The sequence below is a fragment of the Balaenoptera musculus genome, chromosome 2 (assembly GCF_009873245.2).
Source record: "Balaenoptera musculus isolate JJ_BM4_2016_0621 chromosome 2, mBalMus1.pri.v3, whole genome shotgun sequence".
Lineage (NCBI taxonomy): Eukaryota > Metazoa > Chordata > Mammalia > Artiodactyla > Balaenopteridae > Balaenoptera > Balaenoptera musculus.
The window spans coordinates 58,028,888-58,041,388 of record NC_045786.1 but is presented as its reverse complement, the minus strand read 5'-3'; the positions used below and the strand labels follow the sequence as shown (position 1 = coordinate 58,041,388).

The 12,501-nt window shown below is 36.2% G+C and overlaps 1 protein-coding gene across 1 annotated transcript in view; it reads left to right on the top strand.

The window, feature by feature from the left end:
* Positions 1 to 12,501, top strand: part of ETFA (electron transfer flavoprotein subunit alpha) — an 85,358-nt gene that overhangs the window by 25,060 nt on the left and 47,797 nt on the right. The window contains exon 9 of the mRNA XM_036842387.1: positions 5,645 to 5,727. Coding sequence (XP_036698282.1) covers positions 5,645 to 5,727 — 83 coding nt within the window. The remainder of the gene's footprint in view (positions 1 to 5,644; positions 5,728 to 12,501) is intronic.

The following is a 12,501-nucleotide window of genomic DNA, read 5'->3' as shown; positions in this document are numbered from 1 at the left end:
TCGTTGGAGATATTTTTTCTTCATTATTTCTTTTGTATATAAATCATTCAAAGCTGCAGATTTTTTGCTTTCTCTGGTTTTCAACTTTTCTCTCTGAAACAGTTTTTCTTAGTCTCCAAGTAAATGGTGTAGCGTTCAGTGAAGAGAGGTTGTCCATGTTCTTTTTTATTATTTATATGACACTCTTAACATTTGCCACATTTTAGTAGTTTTTTCCATTAAAAAAAATTAAATGTCACCTTCATTGCCTACTTCAGATTCAGGAATGCCTTTTTTTCCCCTTTATTGGTGGTCTAACATAAATCTCTCATACAAGTAGAAATTAACATTTAACATTAATTTTTAAATTTATAGGGAAGAGAGATCTTGTTATTAAAGGTATATTGCGAATGGAATGATGTTTTTTGAAAAATCAGAAAACTAAAAAATTTTAGTTTTTAATTATACAACCATTACATGAATATATTCTTCTTTTTATAAAAATATCTGTTTTGTTCTTCCCCTTTTGAGAGTTTTGTGTATAACTTTCTAAGCTTTTCCTGTGCTTTTATATTACCTAATATGTGTACCCATAGAAACAGTTATGGTTTTGTCTGAGTAAAGGCAGGATGTTGACTCTTTATAATCAGATGGTGGTATTTGACTGAGGATATTTCATTCATTCATTCACTGAACAAATATTTATCAAGTGTCCGCCATATGGCAGGCACTATTTTAGGAGCTAAGCGAAAGCAATGAACAAAATAAGCGAAATTATTCTCTCACAGCTCAAGAGGCCACAGGTGTGTTGACATCAAGGTGCTGGCAGAGCCACACTCCCTCTGGGGTGAATCTGTTTGTTTCCAGTTACCAGAGGCTGCCTTGGCATTCCTGGGCTTATGGCCACATCACTCCAGTTTCTGCCTCTGTCCTCATATTACTTTCTTCTCTCTGTATCTGTTTCATATCTCCTTCTGTGTCCCTCTTACAAGGATACTGTGATGACATTTAGAACCCACCTAGATAATTCAGGATAAGTGCCTTCTCCCAAGATCCTTAATTTTTTTATCATATCTGCTGTCATACAGGTAATATTCATAGGTCCTGGGTATTAGAAAATGAATATATCTTTGGAGAGGCCATTTTTCTGCCTACCACAGACAGTAAACGCAATAAATTAGTAAATAATATAGTGTGTTAGAGGGTAGTAAATGCTATGAAAATAATAGAACAGGAAAAAGAGAAGGAGGAGGATTGGAGGGGGAGGATTGCAGGTTTAAATAAGCTGGTCAGAGTATGCCTTAATGAGGAGACATCCGAATAAAGGTTCGAAGAAGGTAAGGAAGCAAGCCATGAGGAAATCTGAGAGAGAGTGTTTCAGGTAGAGGGACCAGTAAAGTGCAAAGGGCTTTATGCTAAGGCAAGAATGTGTCTGGCCTCTGTGATGAATAACAAGGATGCCAGTGTGGCTGGAATGAAAAGTGCAGAAAGGGAGAGTGGTAAGAGATAAGATTGGAAGTAATAGACCAGATCACATAAGGCTTGTAGGCCTTTGTAAGGAGATTGGTTTTCTCTGAGTGAAATGGGGAACCATTGAGCAAAAGAGTCGCATGATCTGACACATATTAAAAGCATCAGTCTGGCTACAGTTTTGAGAATAGACTATAGGGTGATAAGTGCAGTAACAGGGAGATCAATTAGAAGACTGTTTCAATCATTCAGGTGAGAGATGCTCATGGTTTGGACCAGGTTAGTAGCTGTAGATGTGGGGAGAAATAGTTTTGTGATATATATTTGAAGGTAGAACCATTGGGATTTCCTGATAGATTGAATGTAGATTATGAGGAAAAGTTTTTATCTGGCAGCTGGTAGGATGGAGTTGCCATTAGCTGAGATGGGGAATACCCCAGGTGGCACAGTTTCCGAGGGTAGACCAGGAGTTCAGTTTTGGGCATGCATTCAGGCCACCATATGTGCAGGTTCTGCATCCATGGATTCAACCAACCATGGATCAAAAATACTCGTAAGGAAGAAGTTCCAGAAAGTTCCAAAAAACAATATAAATTTGCCTTGCACTGGCAGCTGTTTACATAACATTTACATTGTATTTATAATTGTTTACATAGCATTTACATTATTCAGTATTATAAGTAATTTAGAGATGATTTAAAGTATAGGCATTGCACTTTGCAGATATTACATTTTTTTTTACAAATTGAAAGTTTGTGGCAACCCTGCTTTGAGCAAGCCTATTGGTGCCATTTTTCCAACAGCATTTGATCACTTAATGTCTCTTGTGTCACATTTTGGTAATTCTCGCAATATTTCAAACTTTTTCATTACTGTTATATTTGTTACGATATGTGATCAGTGACCTTTGATGTTACTATTGCAAAAAGACTATGACTTGCTGAAGGCTCAGATGATGATTAACATTTTTTAGCAATAAAGTATTTTTAAATTAAGGTACGTACATTGTTTTGTTAGACATAATGCTATTGCACAGTTAATAGACTACAGTATAGTATAAACATAACCTTTATATGCAAAAAAATCCATGTAACTTGCATTATTGTTGTGGTTTGGAACCGAACCAGCGATATCTCTGAGGTATGCCTGTATACAGGAGGGAGTGCATAGGTTATATGCAAATATATGCCTTTTTATTGTATATAAGGGATTTGAGCATCCTTGGATTTCAGTATCCTTGTGGGGCGGGGTTCCTGAAACCAGTCCCCTGCGGATACTGAGGAATGACTGTACTAAGTTTTGAGATGTCTAATAATAGACATCCTAATAGAGATGTCAATTAAGCAATTGTTATAGGAATGTGGAGTTCAAAAGTTTGGGCTGGAGATAGAAATTTGGAAATCAATTGCATTTATTTGGTATTTGAAGCCATGAGACCAGATGAACTCACCAAGGGAACTGAGTGTAGATATAAAAGAGGTCCCAGGGCTAAGCCCTAGACTCTGCAAGATTAAGAGGTAGGGGAGAAAGGGAGAATGAAGACCAAAAGGAATGGGTAAGTAAGGCAGGAAAATCAGGATAGAGAGTATGATGTATTGGAATCCAAATGAAGTGTTTCAGTAAGGGAAAGAGTGATCACCTATGTCAAATGCTACAAGGACGGAAGGTCAAGGAAGATGAGGACTGAAAGGTGACTAATTGATTTAGCCACTTAGAGGTCATTGGTGACTTTGAGCAATTTTAATAATGGGGGTGGTGGGCAGTGGGGGCAAAAACCTGATTGGAGTGGGTTTAAAAGAATGGTCTTAGGTAGTAGTTACATGGTTGTATCCACTTTATGTTTATGATCAGCCATTGAGCAGTAGCACATTTGTGATTTGTGTCCTTTTCTGTATGTGTGTTATATTTTAATAAAAAAGTTTTTAGAAATAGAATGGGAGGCCTGGCATTGGAGACAGTGAGTGCAAACAACTCTTTAGAGGCTTTTAACTATATGGGAGAGCAGAGAAATAGACAGTAGCCAGAGGGGGAGCGGACGAACAGAGGGACTTTTTAGAGATTGGACAAATAATAGCATGCTTATATGCTGATGGGAATGCTTCAGTTAAGAGGGAGAGATTAATTATACACGAGATAGACAGGAGAGTTACTGGAGGGATGTTCTTGAGTAGATGAGAGAGAATATGAACACAGCTGCAGGTTGATGGGTGAATGTGTTAGTTGGAGCATGTGGAAATTCTCTTCTGATTGTTTCAGCTTTTTCAGTGAAATAGGCAGAATGTTAAAGAGTATTGGGGGGCTTCCCTGGTGGCGCAGTGGTTGGGAATCTGCCTGCCAATGCAGGGGACACGGGTTCGAGCCCCGGTCTGGGAGGATCCCGCATGCCGCGGAGCAACTGGGCCCGTGAGTCACATCTACTGAGCCTGCGCGTCTGGAACCTGTTCTCCGCAACAGGAGAGGCCGCGATAGTGAGAGGTCCGCGCACCGCGATGAAGAGTGGCCCCCGCTTGCCGCAACTAGAGAAAGCCCTCACACAGAAATGAAGACCCAACACAGCCAAAAATAAATAAATAAATAAATAATTTAAAAAAAAAAAAAAAAAAAAGAGTATTGGAAGTTTGAAGAGAGAAGGAAAGATATGAAATTTTATCGATAGCTTAAGAAAGATTGAGAGAATTAACGCCTATTTATTTAAAGTAAAACCCAGTTAACATGGCTGAGTATTGGTGTTTTTCTCCAGTCATGTAAAACTATAGTAGGACAGATATGGAAAAGGTGGAAAGATTGCTTAATCAGTAACCAGAGATGGAGGATTTCCACTTGAGTGTGATGGTACAAGAGGAGGGCAAAGAAATTAAAGACATATGCAAAGGAGTGATTAGAGTCACTGATCATAGAAATTAAGCTGGGTAAAGAAAGAAGAGAGAACATGAGGGGAGAGAGGGACAATGAATAGAATTGTGGATCCCAGTGTGGTCAGAGGGTTGTTGGAGTAGGGTACTAAAAAGAGGTACTAGAAAGGGGAGGTCACAGAGAGACTTTGGAAATCAAGATTATTGAGGGATATTGCTAATGGGCTGGTTGGGGATATGGGTAGAGTGAAGGACAAGATGACTGGAGGAGAGTTGCTCAAGGAACTGAGAAGCCAGGTGTCAAAGTCTTCAAGAATTAAGACAAGACTAGTATTGGAGAAAGTGACAAAGACCCAGAAGATAAAAATAATTGAGGAATGAAGGGGATTGACCTGCTGGTTGATAGATGACACAGCAATATATGGGTGACATAATCTGATGATATGAGATTCAAAGCTGAAGGGTTTTAAGGAGGGAGGAGGGGAAACGTTCTGAGAGTGGCAGTGAGGGCCTGGTGTACCACCTCTAGGCCCAGTGGTATGAAGGTGGTGGCAGACAAAGTGACATCTGCTGGAGAGGGCTGCAGGGGAATCCTTGTCCTCAGGGAACATTTAGACAGATAGGTGGAAGATACAGAGACTTGTGGTTTGCTGGTATCAGGCTGTGAATTCCAGAAATCATAGTGTAAGGTATCAGGAATTGGGGAGCAGTGGGAGAAGGGTGCAGATTCGGGAGCATGCAGGGCATTGTGGGGATCAGTGTATGGGTTATGAAGGATAACCTTTGAGTCTGGGGCTTGTTGCAGTGACTGATGTAAGTGAAGGGCAGAATGTGATCAGTCCTGACTGACTCATGATAGGTAGTGGAGGTGAGTCTGTGAGTGTTAAGAGGTAGTGAGGAGTATTCACTAGGGCTCCCCCTTTTTGTCCTCTCTAGATGGAGATGAAAAGGACCTGAGGCTCATTGTTGACCCCTGCTGGGAGAGGGGTACCTTTTCTCCAAGTACAGGGCTCCTTTTGACTCCTGCTGAATGAGGATAGAAGGCTAGTTAAATTCTTATTTTTATTTTTAGATAGAAAATACTGGTTAAGCCTTTATCTTGTGTTATATGTAACTCTTTTCTTTATCTGGTCCTAGGGGTAAAGATATTATAATACCTTTCTTTAAAAGCTGTGAAGTTAACGGTGTAAAGGAGCATTATATAATGACGTCCCAAACAGGTTATAATGTATGTTTTATGTATGTACTATATCAATGTCTTTTTTTTTTTTTACTGTTATCAGTGAATATTGCAGCTAGTTGAATAATAGAGCTTAAAAAAATGACAAATATTTTTTCCTTAGTTGGTGCTTCTCGTGCTGCTGTTGATGCTGGCTTTGTTCCCAATGACTTGCAAGTTGGACAGACAGGAAAAATAGTAGCACCAGTAAGTATTGCAATAAAATATGCCATGCAAAATTCTATGGGGATAAGAACTGTATATATTTGTGGAACAATCATCTCAGTGATTGGTGTCCTATTCAGTGTACCTAAGCAGTTAGCCATTACCATGGTGAATGTGTCCTGACAGGTCTGTGGATTTCTTGGCCTCAGTAAAACACATAGCAGTTCTTAAATCCAGCATTGTTTTTCACATTTTTTAAAGCAGTGGAATACTTTGTCAAATTTATGTCACAACACTAAATATAAAATTGATAGAAGCAGCATTTTATTATTAAATGGATTTTATAAGTTCACGTTAACCTTTATTTACCATAAAGCCTATATATTATAAAATCTGTCAGTAAAACTGATGAACCTATATTAATGAACACAGAATCTCAAAATTGGGAGCTGTGAGTGACAACTGTGGTCTTATATCTTCCTGAACACCTAGTTTATTTCTGTATTATGTCTAGTTGCATGAAATTCAGAAAATTCTTATCCATATGGGTAAGTGATACTAGGCTATTCAGTTAAAACTATCCAAAACTTACAAAAGGAATACTTTGGTTTCAAAGTTGAATCACTAACAATATCTAATGATTGTTCACATTTCTTAGATGATTCAGGTTTTCAGTGAATACAATTCTCAGCCAGTTTAAGTCTTTATTGTGTGGAGGAAAATGAATTTTTTTATATATCTCAAAAAATTTTTAATGTATTTCCAAACAGGATATTAAGTCATATCCATTTTAAAAAATCTCATATCTCAGTGCCCTGTTCCATCAGAGGTTCATTCAAAGTTTCAAAATAGGCAAAAAATTTAAGTCTTGCTTTTGAAGTTTGTTTTGAAGAGTGTTCAATCTTCTGCCCATTTTAAAATTGGGTTCTTTGTCTTTTTATTGCTTCTTTATTCACTTTCTTCTGAAGAGCAGAAATTTTTAATTTTTATAAGATCTAATGTATTGATGGTTGTTAATACTTTTTGTGTTATTTAGCTTATTTGAAGTCAGATAAGATCTCAGAATGTAAAATAGTTACTAAATAAACAAAGTCAAAACCATGTGACCTGTTTGCTTGTGATAACTGCATTAGTCAGGCTGTGAGAGCATTTATTGAGCAAGTAAGCTCGAGCCTTCCCTAGCATTTAATGAGGTGTGGCACATAGGTATTTTTTTGGTAGAAATCTTGTTTGTCCTAGTTTACATGAATAGATAATCTTTAGGCTTGAATTTATTTACAAAAGATCAGACCCACAACCTTCCTAATCAATAATACTTCTACAAGAAAGTATGGTGGGAGACAAACTTTTATTTACATTGACTTTTCAGTAACAACACACTTGTTATTAAGTAGGATAGCAGAATGACAGGGAATGACCAGTGGTATCCTTACCTGTGTTGTAAATAAATGTCATACAGTCAGCTTTCTTCAACATTACTGTCATGAATATAGGATTACTGAAATATTTTCATAAGGAATTTAAATACATTAAAGGCTTTGAAGACTTTCTTTAACATAAATCATGTAAGCCCCAGAGATTCTGATTCATTAACTCTGAGTTAGACTTCGACATGTATATATATGTCTACATATTTATTTGTGTCTGTGTGTATTTTTCTTTAAGGCTTTAAAGCTTTTTTGAGATGATCTCAAGTTTACAGAAAACTTTCAAGGACAGAGTAAAAGCCTTTATTTTTGTGGACTATTTGAGAGTAAGTTGCTGAGATGATTCTCCATCATCTCCAAATATGTAGGATATTCTCCTATAAAACCACAATACAACTTTTAAAATTAGGAGACTAACATCAATTTACATTAATACTATCTAATCATCAGACCTTGTTCAGGTTTTGCCAGTTGTCCCAATAATGTCCTATATAGCAAAAGGATGTAGTTCATAATCACATGTTGCATACAGTTGTCATGTGTCCTTCCATCTCAAACAGTTCCTGTCTTACTTTGACTTTCATGACCTTGACACTCTTGAAAAATTATAGGACAGCTATTTTGTAGAATAGAATGTCCCTCAATTTGCATTTTTTTGATGTCTCCTCACCATTCAATTTAGGTTATATATACATCTTTGACAGGAATATCACAAAAGTGATATTTCATACTATCAGATGGTACACAATGTCATTGTGCCTTATTAGATTTTCACTTTGACCATTTGGTTAAATTTTTCATAAGGAATTTAAATATATTAAAGGCTTTGATATCTGTCAAACTTCTCCACTGTAAAGTTATTTTCCCTTTGTAATTAATAAATGTTTTATGAGGAGGTACTTTGAAATGATATAAATATTCCAGTTCTCCTCACTTTCAGTTTATTTATTTATATTTATTTATTTATAAATGAATGTTAAATAAATATTTATTTATTTATAATAGGACTTATGGTTCCTGTTTTATTCAGTGGGTGAAAATCTGTTGTTATTATTTTAATTGATGTACAAATTGTTCCACATTTGGCCAGTGAGAACCCCTTCAAGGTGGCTTCTGTGTCTTCTTGACATGTTCCCATCATTCTTTGAGGCCTTTCTTACTTACTGACAGAATAAGATGTTCCAGGCTTTTTGTACCTTTCCTGTCCCAGCCCTGGCATCAGTCTTTTCTCCAGGGAGTCCTGGTTCCTTTTAGTGAAGAATAGTATGAAGCTGACATCTGGATATTAATTGTGCTTGTTGCTGTTCCCAGGACCCCTCAGTGAAAAAAGCTAGGGAATGTGTGTAGGTATGTATATATGTATGCAGATATACACATATATGTATTCATATACACATACAAACATTTATATCTGTTTCACTATCAGTCTATCTACATTGAAAACCATGAGTTCACAGTGACACCACCAATTCCAGTCCAAGGTCAATTCTGACTCTCCCTTTCCCTGTTTGTAATGCCTTTCATTGGCAGTGAAAAACCTGGACCCTGCCAATACGCTAACCTGCACAAATGCTCTCCTTGCCCCACTCAGGCTCCCACACCCTGCACTGAACATTCAGCCCTCCTATGTAGATAACCCTCCCTACCTTGCTTGGACTCTGACACCCTTCTGGATCATTTCTTCCCAAAGTAGTTGTACAGTTTTATATTTCCACCAACTATGTATCTGGGTTCCACTTGCTCCTCATTTCCACCAACATTTGGTATTTTAGCTATTCAGATGCATGTGTAGTGGTGTACTTTATTGTGGTTTTAATTTGCATTTTCCTGATATCTGTGATGATGAACACTGTTGTGTTACTGGCCACTCAGATATCTTCCACATGAAGTATCTGTTCAGATGTACGGCACCTTTTTTTATTGAATTGCTTGTCTTTTTGTTATTGAGTTGTAGAAGTTTTTTTTAAAAATCTATTCCAGATATGTTACTTGTCATATATGTTTTGCAAATATTTTCTCCCAATCTGTGGCTTGCTTATTTATTTTAATGGTATCAAGATGAGGAACTTCCCTTCTGTTCCCAATTTGCTGAGAGTTGTTATCATGAATGGTTGTTGAATTTTGTCAAATATTTCTCTGCATCTGTTGAAATGATCATGTTTTTTTTCCTTTATTCTGTTAATTTGGTGAATTACGTTGGTTGATTTTTGAATGTTAAACCACCTTGAGTTACTGTGATAAACCCTACTTGATCATGATACGTTATCCTTTTAATATATTGCTGGTTTTGATTGACTAATATTTTCTTAAAGATTTTTAGGTCTGTCTTTATCAAAATAATCTGTAATTCCCCCCGCCCCCCAATATCTTTGTCTAATTTTGGTATTGGCATTATGCTGGCTTCATAAAATGAGTTGAAAGATATTCCCTTCTGCTGTATTTTCTGAATGAAAAATCTGTGTAAGATCGGTTTGTGTGTGTGTGGGCTGTTTTTACTTTTTGGCTCTTATGAATAATGCAGATAGGAACATTCAGGTACAGGTTTTTGTGTGGACATATGTTTTCATTTCTCTTGGTTATGTACCGAGGAGTGGAATTGCTGTTCATATGGTAACTTTATGTTTAACCTTTGAGGAACTGCCAGACTGTTTTGCAGAGCAGCTACACCAACAACGAACCAACTCTTAGCTTTGTTAATTTTTTTCATTGTTTTCTTTTTATTGATTTTTGCTCTTAATTTTCTTCCTTCTAATTACTTTGGGTTTACCTTGCTCTTAAGGTAGAACTTTACTTTATTAATTTTGTACTTTGCTTGTTTTTAAATGTAAATATTAAAGATATAAATTTCCCTCTAAATAGTACTTTAGATGCATCCCACAAATTTTGATATATTTTCATCATTCATTAAAAAAATTTTCTAATTTAGAAAATTAGGAATGTTTAATTTCTATATATTTGTGATTTTTTTTTCCTAGATAGCTTTCTATTACTGATTTCAAATTTAATTTTGGTGAACATGTCTTTAATATTTCAGTATTAAAATTCATTGAGTCTTATTTTATGGCCTAACAAATGCTCTATCTTGGTGAATATACCTTGTGCACTTGAAAAGAATGTATGTCCTGCCGTTAGACACTACAAGAATAAAGATTAGTGAACTTGAAGATATGGCAGCAAAAACTGTCCAAAATGAAACACAGAAAATTTTGAAAACACAGGAAAAAAATGGACAGAGCCTTGGTGAGCTACGGGACAACTTTAGGAGGCCTAATATATGTGTAATTGGAGCAGGAAAACTATTGGAAGAAATAATGACCATAGAATGTCTAAATTTGATGAAAACTATAAATCCACAGATCTCAGAAGCTCAACAAACCCCAAGAACAGGAAACAGGAACGAAACTACAAGGCATGTAATAGTCAAATTGTTTACAGAATGATAAAAAGAAAAAAAATTTTTTTCAAAAAGGAAGTCATTTTATTTTTAGTACATTTGCTTTGGAGGGAGAGCCAACTAATTGGAAAGAGTCCATAATTTAACCAACATCAGATCTCCTTGCTGCATTCCCTGTTGAAACTTTTTTTTTCTTTTTCAAATTTTTTTTTTTTCCTTTTTCAAATTCTTTTCCCATTTAGGTTATTAGCAGAGTACTGAGCAGGGTTTCCTGTGCTATACAGTAGGTCCTTTTTGGTTATCTGTTTTAAATATAGCAGTGTGTACATGTCAGTCCCAAACTCCCAGTCTGTTCATACCCCCGACCCTTTTCCCCTGGTAACCATAAGTTTGTTCTCTAAGTCTGTGAGTCTGTTTCTGTTTTATAAATAAGTACGTTTGTATCATTTTTTTCTTAGATTCTGCATATAAGCGATATCATATGATATTTGTCTTTGTCTGACTTACTTCACTTAGTATGCAGCAACAGGTCCATCCATGTTGCTGCAATGGCATTATTTCATTCTTTTTAATGGCTGAGTAATATTCCATTGTATATATGTACCACATCTTCTTTATCCATTCACCTGTCGATGGACATTTAGGTTGCTTCCATGTCTTGGCTATTGTAAATAGTGCTGCATTGCACATTGGGGTGCATGTATCTTTTTGAATAATGGTTTTCTCCGGATATATGCCCAGGAGTGGGATTGCTAAATCATATGGTAGCTCTATTTTTAGTTTTTTAAAGAATCTTCATACTGTTCTCCATAGTGGCTGTACCAGTTTATATTCCCACCAACAGTGTGGGAGGGTTCCCTTTTCTCTACACCCTCTCTGACATTTGTTGTTTGTAGAATTTTTGTTGATGGCCATTATGACTGGTATGAGGTGATACCTCACTGTAGTTTTGATGTGCATTTCCCTAATAATTAGCAGTGTTGAGCATCTTTTCATGTGCCTCTTGGCCATCTGTATGTCATAAATGTTAGTTTCCAGATTCACTGACTTTGCAGTTTTCTCCAGTTAATGCAGGTGCTCAGCAAGCACCTTTTATTACTTTAAATGAGAACAAAATGAAGACCTGAAATCTCATGATCAAGAATTGTTTTCTGACGGACAAGCAGAATTGTTTGGTCTATTTTTATGGTTGATATAATTGTATTCAAAACTCATAAACAATGTACATCCACTTCAATGCTGATAAAACGAAGTTCTTAAAAGCAGTGAGAGAAAAGTATAAATGAACTCAATATTCCAGTCAAAAAGCAGAGATTACCAGGTGTATAAAAAGCAAGACTCAGCTATATGCTACCTAAAAGAAATATATTTTAGATAGAAAAAAATACACCATACAAATAGTGAGCATAAGAAATCTGGTTTGTCTTTTTTAATATCAGATAAAGCAAACTTCAAGACAATGAGTACTGCCAAGCGTAAAGAGGCCATTATGTAATGATAAAAGGATCAATTTATCAGAAAGAACGATCATGAATGTGTAACTGCCCAATAACAGAATTTCAAAATACATCAGGCAAAATCTGACAGAACTAAAGTGAGGAATGCAAATCCGTAATTATAGTTGGAGGTTTTAATACCTTTTCCCAGTAATTGATAGAATAACTAGACGAAAAATTTCAGTAAGGACATAAAACATCTAGACCAGGGGACAGCAAGCTATCTGTAAATCACATAGGAAGTATTTTTGGTTTAATTGGCCATAGTCCCTGTTGTAACTACTTAACTCTTCTGTTGTAGAGCAGAAGCAGCCATAGACTTGTAAGTAAGTGAACGAGTTGCATTCCATTACGACTTTATGTACAGAAACAGATGGAGGTCCAGATTTGGCCTGTTGACGTAGAACGCTATGCCACATTTTTATTCTCTACTTTTATTCTAGGACTCCAGTTGCACATATTCTAGATATCTTTATATTCTTCTGTAGGTTACTTAAGT